The sequence below is a fragment of the Akebia trifoliata genome, chromosome 1, assembly GCF_017979445.1.
Source record: "Akebia trifoliata isolate Shusen 1 chromosome 1, ASM1797944v1, whole genome shotgun sequence".
In the NCBI taxonomy this organism is placed as follows: domain Eukaryota; kingdom Viridiplantae; phylum Streptophyta; class Magnoliopsida; order Ranunculales; family Lardizabalaceae; genus Akebia; species Akebia trifoliata.
In genome coordinates this window covers 26,657,112-26,673,264 of record NC_141375.1, presented here as the reverse complement: position 1 = coordinate 26,673,264, position 16,153 = coordinate 26,657,112, and the positions used below count along the sequence as shown (strand labels likewise).

The window sequence follows — 16,153 nt, the reverse complement described above, 5'->3', positions numbered from 1 at the left end:
GTTTTTTTTTTTAATTTTTAAAGTCTGGTTTAAAATGCGTTTTGCAGGTTCAACAATAAACAAAAAAAAAATGTCTTTTTCAAAGATCGCATTTTTCCGTTTTAAACACATTTTTGTTAAAAGATAAAACTCATTAGTTGTACGCCTATGATTTATTTCTTTAGTCTTATGGTTTTTTGTGATTTGATTCATAAAAGTTGTTTTACACGAGATTTGAGGATAACGTCTTAATGTTATTTTTTCTCAATAATATCTTATTCTGCTCAAAAGTTTCATTTATTTATTTATTTTTTTGATAGGTGTTCTGCCCAAAAGATTCACTGATGGTTAAAAAAAAAAATTAGCATCATAGAATGTACAATTATGTGAGAAAACCTTGTCATGCATAGAGGATTCAGTAGTATTTTTTTTCCTCAAAAATATATTGAAACTTTAGAATAAATGTCTAATGTATTCTATGTAATATCATTTTTTATAAGTTCTAATATATATTTTTATCTGTTTTATTTATCATTTTTTCTCTGTTTTGTTCTTGTTTTTTTTAAAACCCGTATTCTGATTTGTTGACTATGCTTCCAATCACAACTATCTCAATCTTTGCTGACCCTTTTCTCAAACCCCTCATGTTGCACGCTCGGTACTCGAATTTTTCTAAACATAATAATATAAATTTTTATAACAATAATCGCATGTAGATTTTACTAATCTATGAAAATCTGGGGGAGAATTTAGTATTAATAGAAACAACAGCACTCATCACCAGCAATGCCAAATAGTAAGAGACGAGACCTTATTAAATAAAGGATTTGTTAGAAGGATCACTATTTCAACTCCCCAATTTGAAAGCATCTACAAAGAGACCTAAACAAACACCAGCTTTCCAGTAATTGACCATAACCACTAAGGACTTAAACCTCCCATTAGACACAGAGGAGGGCTTTCTATACATGAGCATCCCAATCCCCTCGATGGCAGCAACCACAACACCAGCCACCAATACATCCCAATCACCAGTTTGTCCAAGAATAGTTGCTAGTGCATTCGCCGTGTAGAAACCCAGTAGAAGAAGAAAGATTTTCATGGGAAAGTTCTTTCTAGCTGCGTTCAGCTTTTCCAATAACTGTCTCCCACCAGCACCCACTATCCTGCCCAATCGAGTCTGGCCTAGACCAGCATTGTCGCCGTTGAGGCTGTCTTGGCCTCCACCATCAGGAGTTCCTCCTGTGTCTAATGCAAAGGCTATGCTCCAACCGTGTCTTCTTGTCTGACATCTGTTCCAAGGCACAATCAGGAGTCAACGTTATTACTTGGACGATTCTAAGTACCCAGTCTATCACATTAGGGTCAGATGAAAAAAAGTCTATGCAATTGGGCTTAGACCCATAGTTCGGTTTGTTTGACACATTGCAAAGCAACTTTGAGGTCATGGGTTACCCATCAACAAAAAAAAAGGCAAAAAAAGAGGTTAATGCAATTCATATCACATGGACAGTCCTGAGCCATTCCAGCATTAGTGAAATGTTGTACCAAAGTCTTCCTATATTTCATGTTTCGAAAGAAAAATATTAAGAACATGAAATTATGTTTATATTAGCTGGAAGAATCCCAGTTAATCAAATTTCATGTTCAGGATGATTTGATTGATTTGTTTCGGATAAGAATCATATTTAGGTGGGCCTGCATCCATTCACTACCTCAATCCTCATATCAATGTGAGATCGAGTAATCGACCATCCAATATGTGGTCTTATCTTGACAACTGTGTATGAAATTCTACCGTCCCAACCTACCCACTCATACATTCAGTGATCAACCATCTAACGAGAGCATCTAATTACCAAAGGTCCAATAGAAGGTCTGACAATCTAAATGTTCGGAAAATGAGAAACAAAACCTTTTTCTGGGAATTGGTGCGGGCTTTATGCCAAGCTTAGAAATTTGTCCACTGAAACATGGTTTGAGGTTCCAGCTTCGCATTATGCAACATGTCGTAAGAGAGGTGCATGGCCTTTCAAAGCTTTCATCCTCCATTATTGACATGGTTGATTGCACTATAATTGCCCCCATTCTACAGTCCACAAACTACAAAAAGAAATGAAGGTCAAGCTCTGATATGCACATTAAGCAGTAGTTCAAAATCTAAAATTTGGTAGATGTATCAGTTTTGTGGGGAAATCTTTTATTGCATAGCTGACTTTCCAAGCCCCAGGTACTCAAGATCAAAAAGAATTCCCAAGTACTCAGCTGGTGTTCAGAAAAAGTCAGCTAAGTTGACTCAGAAATCCATTCATGAGTCCTGCTCTAATTCCAAACTGTAAGCCAACTAGATGAATCTTTGCAAAAAACAATCAACAGATTACATATGATCTGGCTGACCCACAGTGCTCAGCCCAAGCAAAAATGGGTAAACTAGTTAAAGCCTAACGGAGGATATGGGGACCCACATATTAAAATCAGGCCTCATACAGCATTGAGTTTCTGTAAGCACACAACAGAACACATGAAAGTAAGCAATTCTTCCCAAGGTGTTGCTAAAGGATTGTGATTCAAGGAGTTTTGAGTCAGAAACTGCATAGCAAGGCAATAGAGAAAGGATTAAGTATGGTTCCTTACTATTGTTAAGACAGACTTTTCAAAACTCTTAATCTTGGACAACCTAACATGCAAGAACATCTATTTCTTATAAACCAGATAATTAACAATTCCCATCTAGACATCAAAAACTGACTTTGACCGTTCAGATGCCTCATTTTTTGTGCCATAATAATGAATCATTGAACCATGGACCTCTTCACAATGAGATGAGCATGTTAAGCAGGCTTACAAACCCAAGTGAGCACGAATTGTCTAATTTTGCTCTCTTGATTGGATTGGATATTCCAAAGGAACAGGAACTTCCTTCATTTTGGGGAGAGAAGAAGCTCCTGAAACTGCAATTCTTCAGAAGACAACCCTGTGGTATTTTCTCGGTGAAATGCTAGTGTAATTGATCAAAAACAATGGCCGATTCTATAGCAAATTTATTTTGCTCATGAAAAACTAATATTTTAAGTGAGAGTTTTATGTGAGAGATTACTTACCTTCTATGTTATAGGATTAATTTCACAATCAGTTGAAAGCAGATGGTACATTGCAGTAGATCTTCCTTATTTGAGCGCGAGTTTCAATTAAATTTTTAGACAATGTATTGATTACATTTTTGAACCCTAATGTTTTTGGGGGTAAATTTTATTGAACGACCATGTATAGCCATCGTATTGGTTATTGATAGCGATATATGCTATCGGAAATACTTGAACACTTCTTTTATTATTTTTGACAAACCGGTTATGAACAGTAATACATGGAACAACCTTCAAGAAACAAAGAAACTCCTATTTGCAAGAATGACCACTCAAGAAATCACCAAAATGGATCAGACCCACAAAACACTTTATAGAGTGTGTTTGGAAATGGGAATTGAAGTTACAACTCCCACCTAAAAATTCTAATTGGTTATTTGGTTCACCAATTCCATGGAGTTGCAACTCCAAGAAGGTCCTCAACTCCCATTTTTAAAGGAGTTACAACTCCCACCTATGTGGGTGGGATTAACAACTCCTAGTAAAAATCTTTAATCCCAAAAATCAAGTTGACAAACCTGAGTCATCTATTATATAAATCATTCAACTCACTTTACATTATTTATAATCTAGATTCCTTTTTAAATAATTATAATTTTTTAATAAAATAAGGTGATTAGAATAGGGTATAAAATGGATCGGATTTCATCCGAAATTCGCGTGATCCAAATCCAAATTTAACAGGTTTGGACCCTTGGAGAAGATCCGAAGAAAAATATGGGTTGATGTCCCTTAACCCGAGTCGGATCTGGGTCAGATATGGATCCATTCCTATATCCACCTAGATCGAAATGATATATTGCTTTGAAAATTATCTTTTTACTTTTCAAAATATCTTTTATCTACTACTTTAATATAACATGAATTCTTATAAAATAAATAAATTATTATAGTAAAATAAAAAAATACAACAAATAGAATAAAAAATATATAGCAAAAAAAATGTTGAACAGTCCAAAATTATTAGAACCGAATCAAGTAATTCAGTCGGGTTGGATCCAAATCCAGATTTAAGGTAATCAATATGGTTTGGATATGATTTTAGCTAATAAAATCCAGATCGGATTCGGATACTGATCCGAATAAAAAATGGGTTAGAATATGGATATACTCAAATCTAACACGAAACCAACCCATTTTAAGCCCTAGATTAGAATATGTTTCATCACAAAAATATATTTATTTAAGATAATAAATATTTAAATTACCAAAAATTAATTATTTTATCAAAATATATAAAACCAACCGACTCGGTTGAATTTTATTGACTATGACAATATTTTCCAAGTAATAGAGGAGTCATATCGGATCTCAGTCGAAAGCGAGAACAATTCATTGATTGAATTCCTACAAGAAACCAAACACTGGAGTTCATTTAAGGAATTAGAATGAACTCCAACTCCAACTCCAACTCCAAATCCAAGTAACTACTGTTTCCAAACACACCCTTAATGACATATGCAAATGACATGGTCGCAAATCTAGCAGACTAGCACCCAAGAGGGCTATGGGCTTTGGGGAGACAAACTGCAGTCTCAAAGGCATGTAAATATAAATTATTACCCGAAGATTTTTCCATTATTAACTAATATATTTTATTAGAATGTACATAGATTGCATAAAAGGGAAAGGCATTCCAATGGTGCAAAAGAAACCAAAATATCCAAAAGAAACAAACTAGCCGATTGGAAGCACATAAGTGTCCAAAACTGAAAGATTGGGAATTACAAACAAAGTTGGCTATCTCGATTCCAAAACCCTTTTCAAAATAGACAACCATTCTATTAAGAACGGCACAATAGCCATGCATACTTAAGTCAAAGGTCTACGTTACACATAAAAAATCCAACTCATACCAATAAAAATCTGATTGTTGCACTCTTTACAAACACCCATATATCAAGCAAAAGAGACTATATTCCAAAAAATTCCCCCCACATTAAACAGATCACTTACCCAAGACCAGCACATATCTCCAATATCTCTAGGGAGAATCCATATGATGCTAAACAACAAGAGAAAGATACTCCAAACCTCCAAAGAAAACTTACTCTAACTAAATTAACGACTGATTCACTCCAAGTGGACTTTACACATAAATCAATGGTTGAAAATCATCGCTCTATGGTGGATATGGTGATCCATGAATGGGATTTTGTCCAGTAACACGGTCCAAATGAAGGCCTTTCCATGTGTTTGCTTGTATTTTTCTAGGAAAAATGGACTTCCACCACCGTCCAAAAATCCAATGCATGTTGGATTTCATTTTCCCACCTAAACCCACGGAAAAAATGAAATCATCTCCAAATTAAAACCTTAATCTTTCTCCTCTTCTTCTTCCCCTCAACCACCACCACTGTCATCATCTCTGCCATCGAAGACCGTCACGATCGTCTTCACTGCCTCTCTCTTCTTCTTCCTCCATCACCATTGCCGCCACCTCTCTCTCTCTCTCCTTCTTCTTTCTCTTCTCCTCCTCCTCCTCCCTCAGTCCCACCTCTACTCTCCCCCCCCCCCTCTCTCCCTCCCTCTTCTTATATTTGAAGATGTGGATAGTGAAATAGAGGGGGGTATCTTAAAAAATGGAGATGGTTGGATTTTGGTTCAAACTTCGAAGGCCTCTATTTCTATATTTAGAGATATGAAGACCAATTGGAGTTGCTCATCTCCAACTAGTCTCTAAAACACTAAATATAGAAGAGAAGTTGTCTAAACCTAACTCCAACTGGTATCTATTTTAGAGAAACCTTTTGACATCTTTAAATATAGAGATCTAGAGAAATTTTGAAGGGCTCTCTAAATAACTATTCACCTTTTTAAAATACCTATTTTACTCCCACTTTCCCACAAATGTTTAAATACCATTTTTGTCCCTTTCTCTTTTTAACTTTTTCAAGTGAATGAATAGTGTTTTAAAGGATGAATAGTGTTTAAAGAAGGGGCCGGTTAGAGTTCAAACTGGTAAAAGCATCTCCAACTCATGTCTCTAAATTTTTCTTCAAATTTGAAGAAGATGCTATCCTTCAAACCAATTTGAAATTCAACTGATTCCTCCTCTAAATCACTATTCATTCTCCAAATCAGGTATTAAATGAAAAGAATTGAAAATAAGTAGGGAGAAAAGTTATATTTAAAATGTTTTATGAAAAAAAAAAGTCAAAATGGCATATATGTATAAAAAAAATGGGGACAAAATGGATTTTTAAAATTCATGAATAGTGATTTAGAGACGGGTTCTAAAAATTCTCAATGTCTCTAGAGTTTAAGTCGTGAAGCAACTGCAACTGGTCTCTGTATCTCTAAATTTAGAGATAGAGACATCCAAATCTAGCTCCAATCAGTCTTTAAATCACTATTCACGACTTTAAATTTAGAGACTCTAGGAATTTTTAAAATCCATCTCTAAATCATTGTTCATCACTATAAATACCCATTTTATCCTCACTTTTTTACAAAAATGTCATCTTGACTTCCATCTTTTCATAAAACATGTTCTAAATATAATTTTTGCTCATTATGTATTTTCAATTCTTTTTATTCAATCCCAGATTTTGATAATGAATAGTGATTTAGAGGAGCAACTGGTTGAAGTTCAAATTAGTTCAAAGGAGAGCATCTTCTCTAAATTCAGAGAAGATGCCAATTTTAAGCCAAATTTTAGAGATGTAGGTTGGAGTTGCTCTAAGGCATCATAAAAAGATACATAAACTGGAAATTTTCTCCAGCAAGCAGATCTCCTTTCCACCCTCAAACAATAAATCCCAAATAATTCTAGAAATGCAATGAGCCTCAAATATAGGCCAAAGTAGAAACTGATATATCTCTCTAGCATCTAAAGCAATTTTCGGCGAAAAAAAAAACAAAACCCTCAGAAATACGATGGTTATGAGCACCCAATGGTTACCCAAGATAGAAAATGAGAAATCTCAATGTCTAGAACCCATAAAGCTTCCAAAGAAGACTTCTAGAGACAAAAGTGACGAAATAAACCCTCAAAATGCAGACCCAAATACATCCATCCCACATCAAAGTACTTTAGGGTTCAAGGAGCCCCAATGACGCCAATGCGGCCTTCTTGCGCCTGAAGCGCAATGCAAGGTGCGAGCCTCAATGAATCAAAGGCACAATATATACTAATAAACATAGGAATTTGAGAAACAATGACACTTAGAAGTGAAATAGCAACACAAGTGAAGATCAATAGCAGAAGAAACAAAAGAAAACCTGCTAGCGATGAAAACTGTCGAAGATCGCTTAGTGTTCTCCTCCCAAGCTTCCAACTTTGCTAGGGTTTAGGTGTTTTTGCCAACTTCATGGCGGAGTTCAATTGTGCAGACAGAGAGATGTTAGTGAGGAGAGAAAACCCAAATTTTCTAGCTAACAGGCCCAATTAACAGCAGCCCTACTTACTCATTGCGTCCACATAGTTCAGATGTACAAAACTACCCTTGAAAACTAGTAAAATTGTCAGAAGGCTATTATAGTAATTTGAAAAAATTGCTACGAAGACAATTGGTCCAGAACAAAATGTACCGACAGGTCAATGGTGATAGATCGAACGTGTCCATTATGGAGGATAACGCGAGACTTTATTGAGCCAAAAATTATAGAAAATGACGCTAAAGCAATTCTTTTCTGCCCCCACGTTCTCCATTTTAAAAGCACTTTACTCACTCTCACCCTCTTAGATCTGACGGTTAACAAAGCTAGGCGGGAGTGGGGTCTCAAGAATTTTCAAATCTTTTTCTTTTCTTCGTCAAACCCTCTATTCGGCTCGGCTCGGCTCGTTGCAGGAATGGTCTCGCTCGTGTTAAAGTGCTAAATTTTATGGCACATTAAATTAAAATTTGAATGAAGAGGGCATTAATATTCTTCATATAACCTTGGAGCGGGAATTTAGTTATAAATTTAAATAATGATGAATGCACACGGGGCTGATGTAGTAAGTTCACAAAATCACAAATCTTTTTTCATGTGTATCTCGAAGAAAAATATCTATGATTTTGCACCCTTGCCATGTATGATTTACTGGATGCATTCATCACAATTCTATAAATTTCTGTTTCTTATGTTGTAAAATATAATTGGTGTAAATAATGCAAAAAAGATAATTTATGTTGCCACACCAACACTTATTTTGCAACACACTACTTGAGAAAATTATCTATATGCATACAAAACATGTGAAAGTAAAAAAAAAAATAGAGCCATTGCTCCCGTGAATCCAATTATAGCTAAATGTCACTATCTTTCTTTATCATTCTCTCACTCTTATAATCAATATGTTTTAGAAATTTTTTTTTTTTTCTTGTTAGAGTAGAAATCCAAATCAAAGAACTTGTATAAACAAGAAGAAATTTGAAAAAAAAAAAAAAGGTAAGCCCAATTTTTGGGGAAACACAGGGAGTATCCCTACCTTTGGTGAGACTAATCTCTCTGAGGCCGTACACACTTTCCCACCCAATCACATGTTGTGACAAGTAAGTAACCATATTTACTATAAAAGGATGTATAAAGATTTGAAGTCACGACCTAAGGAGCAAATCCAATTGCTTTATAGCATCTCAACTAACTCTTGATAGGTAAATGACTATCTTTACTTTGGACACCATATTTAAATTCATCGTTTGATGTGCAAATGTCACAACATGAATTTTTTGATATAATGAGTGAATGGTGTACATAAATTAGAGTCTAAATTATTTGATACCAAGTTTGAGTCAAGCAAGGTGAAGGTTGATTTAGAGTATAAAATATAAGTTGAACGTTGAGTCAAAGACAAGTTAACGTTGAGTCGAAAAAAGGAAAATCTCATTATCAAGTTGGCTTGCTTGAATAATTATAGTTTGAACATATTTTAATTTTTCATTACAAAATTTGTTTAAACACATGCTAAGATAAAATATATAAAAAATAACAAATGTCTTGTTATTATTATTAGGTTAATTTATCAAAATATGTGTTGAAAATTGTGAAATTCTCATTTCAAGTCACTATTTATTTTAATTTCAAAAATGTAAATTACCTTTTCAATTATTAGCAGTTAATTGAAGACAAATGTCTCGATTTCTATTTAAATGAAATCTAAAACTTCAATTTCGAGACAAACAAGTTCAATTTTAAATTAGCTTTTTTTAATTTAGAATTGTGATTTTTCAACTTAAAAACTTTCACTCGGTCCGTAAGTAATTGACGTGACAAGGGTACAGAACCATAGATCTTTTCTTTCGGGATGCATAAGAAAAATTAGTAATGATTTTGTGCCCTTACCATGTCAATCAAGTACTCACTAAGTGAAAAAAATTTAATCAAAAAATCATTAGCATTTAATGTAGAGCGTTGGTATTGTCACATCAACTTTTATTAATGCCTCACCAAATCCTATGTAGAGCACCAAAGGATTGCACATAGTTGGTTCAGCGTTACTAACTCTCTTAATTTATTATTATTTATTATAATTTAATATATTTTACCATTTCTGAGCCGATAAGCCGAAGAAACAAAGCCAAGCCGAATAAATCTCTCGCTCTCGCCTTCGCAGCCTTTACTCTTTAGATTAGATTATATATTATAAAAAGCAAGTTTTCTTTTAAATTTCTTATAACATTTTCGTTCCAAAAATATAAAAAGTTTTTGATTTTTTTACCGCGTCAGCCATTAAAATGGTTTTCGAGCTTCTCTGCAACACTCTGCCAATGAAACTGCTCCACAAGGACCAAAATCTAATCTAGAGTAGCTTTGGTTCGGCCATGAACGACCGCACCACTTCTCTTCTTCTTTATTTGCGGAAGATAAAGAGATCTCTTCTCACTCGCGTCTTTTGCTTCCCCACTTCTCTCCTCTCTCTCCTTCTCCTTCTATTCGTCCTCCTCTCCTACACTGTCGCCACCACTTTTTACCTACACGCCCCTTTTCCGAACAAAACTTCACTGGAATTTGACGCATTCTCCCCGGAAAATTTAGTCAGAGAAACATCACGAAGATGGTCTACTTCTTCGTCTTCTTCAGTCATGTACGCAGTCGAAGAAAAAATCCCACCTTTGAAGCTGAAGACCCATTTGCCCCTTTTGCAGAAATCAAACCCTTTGAACTCTTCTTCGACTCAGAACCCTAAATTACTGAGTGATAACCGGTCCGTGTTAAAGACTTTGCAGCCCACACCCCTTTCAAGACAATTTTCTACGAGAGTGAAGAAGTTCTTTAATGGGTCTTCTTCAAATTCTAACAATTCTTCTTGTAAGGTTCGTTTCTTCATGACTTGGATTTCTTCTTTGGATTCATTTGATTTTCGGGAACTATTCACCATCGAAAGCGTTTTTAAATCACACCCCAATGCTTGTTTGGTAATAATTTCGAGTTCCATGGATTCTAGAAGAGGATCCCAATTGTTAAAACCATTTCAGGATCAAGGATTTAGGGTCTCTGCAATTTCCCCAAATTTCGATTATATGTTCAAGAACACATTTGCAGAAGCTTGGTTTGATCGATTGAGGAAGGGAAATGTGGATCCTGGTGAGGTTTCTCTGGGTCAGAACCTCTCCAATTTGCTTAGACTTGCTGTTCTGTACAAATTTGGAGGAATTTACATAGACACAGATGTTATAGTTTTGAAGAGCTTTAGCAATTTGAGAAACACAATTGGAGCTCAAACAATTGATCTTGAGACGGGAAATTGGAGTAGATTGAACAATGCAGTTATGATCTTCGACAAGATGCATCCTCTCCTATTCAAATTTATAGAGGAATTTGCACTCACTTTCGATGGAAACAAATGGGGTCACAATGGGCCTTATTTGGTTTCAAGGGTTGTTTCGAGGGTGAGGGGAAGACCTGGATTTAATTTCACAGTGTTGCCACCACCAGCATTTTATCCGGTCGATTGGAGTAGAGTTCAGAGCCTATTTCATGGACCAAGAAATGAGACCCAATCGAAATGGATATCAGCGAAGGTCAGGCAAATTCATAGCGAGAGTTTTGCAGTTCACTTATGGAACAAACAGAGTAGAAAGATGAAGGTAGAAGAAGGAAGCATCATCGATCGTATAATGTTGGATTGCTGCATTTTTTGCAATTCTTCTGTGTCAGCCTTGTAAGTATGGGAGGGAGTAATCTCTCTTTTTTATCTCTGTCTTTGATTATGGACCATCTCAGTCCATCCCTGATTTAGAAAAAAAAAAGCAACTTTTTTAAATATCATTTGAGTTTCTCTTATTTAGTTTCTTCTACTTATACTTCTTGCATGATCTAATTAGATTTATATAAATAGGAAGATTACCTCACTGTTTCCAATTTCTCTATATAGTCTATTTAAATAACCTGAGTTTGTGGGATTATCTCTTGTATGATCATCGTAAGGAGGAGAATTAATGGATCATTTATACATAAGGAAGACAACAGGAGGGAAAAAAACCAAACTCATCATCTCTATCTTTGAAATTTTGGAACCCTTTGGGTCCATTCTGAAAAATTAGCAATTTTGACATATTATATATATTTTTTGCCTTTTACCATAGCCCTGACGAATTAATTGTTGGGTTAGATGTCTTGAATTAAGGTTCTGGTGGGTATAGATCATCAAACACCCAACCAGGTGGTCCCAACGAAACTCCAATACAGATATTTCATGTAAGGGCTAATATGGAATTTTGGGTTTCAAGAGGAGAAGCCAACGTGTTTTTAAGTCAGGGTTGTAATCATTCTCTCAAATATAATGAAACTCTCTCATCTCTCATCTGTGAATGTAGGCTTAGTCAAACCATGTAAATCTTGTGTTTCTTGATTGTTTTCTTAGTTTTCGTCACATAAATCTCTATATCTAGGGATCCATGCTCAGGTTAACCATTCCTGTAACAATGCACTACTTGTGTAATTTTTTACACAGGTGTACGATTATGGTGTTGCAGTAGTATGACACTATAACTTACATGCATAAGCGGCTTAAATGATTCAATTTCATTTTCTGTAATTTGTATATCATCCTCATACCTTTATTTTGATTGGTAAAGATGGGTTAGTGGTTAGCATAAGAAGTATGGGTTCAAGGGGATTTGAACCTGGGTTGTGGGAACAACTTTCCACACATCTTACCACTTAGCTAAGTGCCACACTTTCTTAAATGATTACTAGATTAAGTAACATCGACCACAAACGTCTCTTTCCCCGTATATATGAAATAGATCAACAATTCGCTCATATATTTTTTTTGTTGAATTTCTCTAATTTCTTATATTTATCCTGCTATGAAGTTATTTTTACTTGTTTACTATTCATTTAGAAAACCATACTTAAGATGCTTACACCATGCCTCACCTCAAGAATTTGCGCATAAAAGCATTATTCTTATTTTTGGATTTGCTTGTAAAGCTAAATTATTTGTCTTCCTTTGGCTTGTTCCATGACTTTGAAGAACAAAAAGAAAAATGTCTTTCTAACTAATTAAAGGGGAGTGGTAACTCATTTGGATTTATTTCTTACATATGGATAAAAAACAAATAAGTTTACTTAGAAAATCCAATTTGTCCAATTTGATATTTGAACTTTGCTTGCATTGGATGTGTATCAGTCTGGTTTAAATTTATAATGGGTTTTAGGAAAATTTAGATCAACCTCAGCCTTGCTTCTCAGATCTGAAGAAACAAACATTTATTTGCTTCTAAATACTTGTTATAAATTTAAAACTAAGGAAAGTCAGGTCAAAAGAGTTGTGACTTTTCTTTTTTTTGGTTGTTTGTTTACGATGATTTTATGGTTTTGTTCTCAGTGATAGAATATGCATAGTTGTTTCGACAGATGAAGCTTTTTTTTTTCTTTAAATTTTATAATTTGTTTGGATATATATTTTTTTATAAATGATTGTCAAGTTGATAGCATGGTTTGAATTTAAAACTCACCTTCACCTGCTAATTACTGACCATTAATCTCGCTTATATTTAAAAAAAATAAAATTGAACTTTTGTTAGATTAATATCTAAATAATCCCCAAGTTTTGTGCAGTAGTTTGATAGGATATTTAGTAAAATTTTTATTTCTTAATGGTCCCTCATTATTGGCATACTCACTGTTTTTTTGGTGAGTTCATCAATTTTTATTTATTGAACTCGATGCCTTTTTATTTAGGGTATGTTTGATTGCATGGAAAGTCACTTTCCATGGAATTTGAAATCCTTGGAAAATTAGTTGTGGAAAATAGGTAGGGTTGGAAAATCAAATTCCATTATTTGATTTCACTTGGATAAAATCATGGAAAAATATGAGAAAAAAGAAGAAGAGGAGAAGGAGGAAAAAGATGACGAGGAAGAGGGAGGGGGGAGGATGTGGTGGCGGCGGCGACGGAGGTAAGTGAGGCAGATGGGGAGAGAACGTGGTGGTGGTGGTGGCGGAAGAGGTGAGGGATGGAGAAGAATGAGAAGAAGAGAGAGAGAGAAGGTGGTCGAAGACGGAGCCAACAGCGACGGCGATGGTAATGACGACGACGGCGAGGTTAGTGTAATGGTGGTGGTGGTGGTGGTAGGGAAGAATTGGGGATGGAAAAACCCACCCATATGGGTGGGAAAGTGAAATCCATGATTTAGTGGATTTTTTGAATGGGGTGGAAAATGAATTTCCATTTCCATGTGCAATCAAACACTTGAAAAATGTCATTTTCCACCCTATTTTTCATGTGCAATCAAACATACCCTTAGTGTCAAGTTCACAATTTTTACTATCGAACCCAACATTGGTAAAACTCACCCATTTTCAATTTTCGAGTTTTTTCGACTAAAATAAATGAAAAGATCATTTAAAAATTGGAGATAACGATTTGTTTGGATGATTTCAACCCATGAAAATGGTTTCTTCTTCCTTCTTAAATCCTTTTCGATAGAATGGAGTCTCCAAAATTCAATTGAGATGTTAAAATTTTAATTTTTTTGGATGAAAACAATGAATTCGAATGATTAGAACATTCAATCGTGAGAAATGTAGGAGATGAGATCTAGGGACTGTAAGAAAAGAAAAGTTTACTAAATGGTCTTTTAAGAGACCACTCAAAACTTAGGAATTATTTTTAAAAAATCCCTCTATCAAGGTCTTTTAAGTAATTTTCATGATAAGTTAAATTTTATTGATGTGAAACAACTATCTTTGGTTATTAACAATATCCCACCTAAACAGAAAGAAAACAAAAAAATCTTAAAAAAAGATTATGTAATTTTTCGACATACCACCCTAGGCTTTGCTGTATATTTGATACTCCTTGGGTTTCAGACTTGTGACCTATCTCTTAACCATGGTTTTCTGTGAGAGACTTGTAAATTTGACCAAAATACCCTTGCATTTATCCTATTGAAATAAAAAAACAAAAAACAAAAAAAACCTTCTATTTCCCACCTCAATAATCAACCCAGAGGTTCAAAACTAGACGACTCTTTCAATATTACTGGGGTATTCAGACTCTGAGCAAAGGTTAGAGACTGTCAAATAAATTAATGAGAAGAAATTAAATATGATTTTTACCACAAAGAACTTTGCCAATAATTCAAACTGTTAAACGTAACGGGTTCTTTGAGAAAAAAATAAATAACCCAAAATAGCCAAATGGATCAAAAATTTCATTCTTAAGTTTCAAGATGAAGGATTTTTTTTTCTTGGTTGTGTGTATGGGGAAAGACCAGGGTATTTCAATCATTTTACATTAATCTCTCATTAAAAAAAAAAAACTATGATTGAGGGGTTATAAATATGTCAAAATTATCAAGAAAGATTTAAATGATGGAGAGATAAACCTAAAGATGAAAAATTTTAAATGATGTTATGGATCTAAGAATTAGATCCGAAATGGGTGAATCAGTGAGTGTGATCTCAATGCCATTCCATTTATATTCTGCACCTAAAAGGGACCCAATCTGATAAGAGAAACCATTCCATTTACAAGTGTTGTTGGTTTCCCCCAACCAACCTGAGGCCACCTATCATTAATGCTAAAAATGAGGAGTATTTTTGTCTTTTAAATCTCATTTGAGCGACCTACCAACTTTATTTATTTCGACCTATTAAAAGGGTGTTGATCAAGGGGTTATCATTTTTCAATAATATTCACTAGAAGTTGACATGTGCTCAAGGAGTTATTTGTAATTTAAAATATTAATTAAAAGGTGATTTTGAAGATTACATAGTAAAAAAGGATATTTTATAATTTTTTAAATTAAACCAACATTATTTTAGAGACGTGAGAGTGCAATTTTCTTGATTTTTTACCAAAATGACTCTGATTATAAATGGGGGCATTTATGACCACTCAAATTTTGTTGTTGAACCACTCTCATTATGATAATAAATATATAAACTAATAATACAATAATATTTATTTATTTTTGGCACTGAGGTGTTTGGGCCTCCTAAAACACCTCGGGGAACGTGCAATCCCCCCACCCCCTCCCCACTAAGTAATTTCTTGGATAAAACCTCGAGGATGACTCCTAAACTGGAATTCAAATTCATGACCTCCACTTCTTGAGGCATGGTCTTGGCCATCTCACCAACCCTTAAATGGTTATTACAACAATATTTTACTCACAAACCAAAGAAGTGGACCCATCCGTGGTCATAACTTATTATTTCAACTTGATTCAAGTTAATAGGATTTTGAGGTGATTCAACCCAAAATTTACTGAAACTAGCTTTTTGAATCATTTTGTCAACTCAATTAAGTCAATCTAAATGGACCAAGTTGAGTCGGAAACTTGACTAAGTTATTCGACTATGTATTATTTATGCGAAGAACAATTTATTATTATTATTTATTTTAATATATATTAGGGGTGTCAATGGTTTGGTTCCTATGAAAATTAGAACCATAATCACTATATTTTTTTTGTTCCAATTTTAAAATAAGTGGACTCGGAATAGGAACCATCAAAAATCACGGGTACCTGTCGGTTCAGGTCTCAAAAATTGAATGGGAAAAAATATTTCAAAACCATTATATAAAAAAAAAAATTCCTTTTAAAAATTAACAAATTATTTGCAAAGATCAACTTAATAATAATTTG

At 34.4% G+C, this 16,153-nt stretch overlaps 2 protein-coding genes across 2 annotated transcripts; one reads left to right on the top strand and one right to left on the bottom strand.

Moving 5' to 3' along the window:
- Positions 1 to 662: 662 nt before the first annotated feature.
- NPQ7 (antigen receptor-like protein (DUF565)) lies at positions 663 to 7,533 on the bottom strand. The gene is made up of 3 exons (XM_086447284.1): positions 7,347 to 7,533; positions 1,895 to 2,082; positions 663 to 1,271 (listed from the first exon to the last, which is right to left on the bottom strand). The coding sequence occupies exons 2-3, from the start codon at positions 2,065 to 2,067 to the stop codon at positions 827 to 829; spliced, it is 618 nt and encodes a 205-aa protein (XP_086303410.1). The 5' UTR covers positions 2,068 to 2,082; positions 7,347 to 7,533; the 3' UTR covers positions 663 to 826.
- Positions 7,534 to 9,716: 2,183 nt separating this feature from the next.
- On the top strand, positions 9,717 to 11,317 carry LOC147411318 (uncharacterized protein At4g19900-like). Its single transcript, XM_086447273.1, has one exon. It carries the CDS (start codon positions 9,872 to 9,874, stop codon positions 11,213 to 11,215), a length of 1,344 nt encoding a protein of 447 aa, XP_086303399.1. The 5' UTR covers positions 9,717 to 9,871; the 3' UTR covers positions 11,216 to 11,317.
- Positions 11,318 to 16,153: the final 4,836 nt, after the last annotated feature.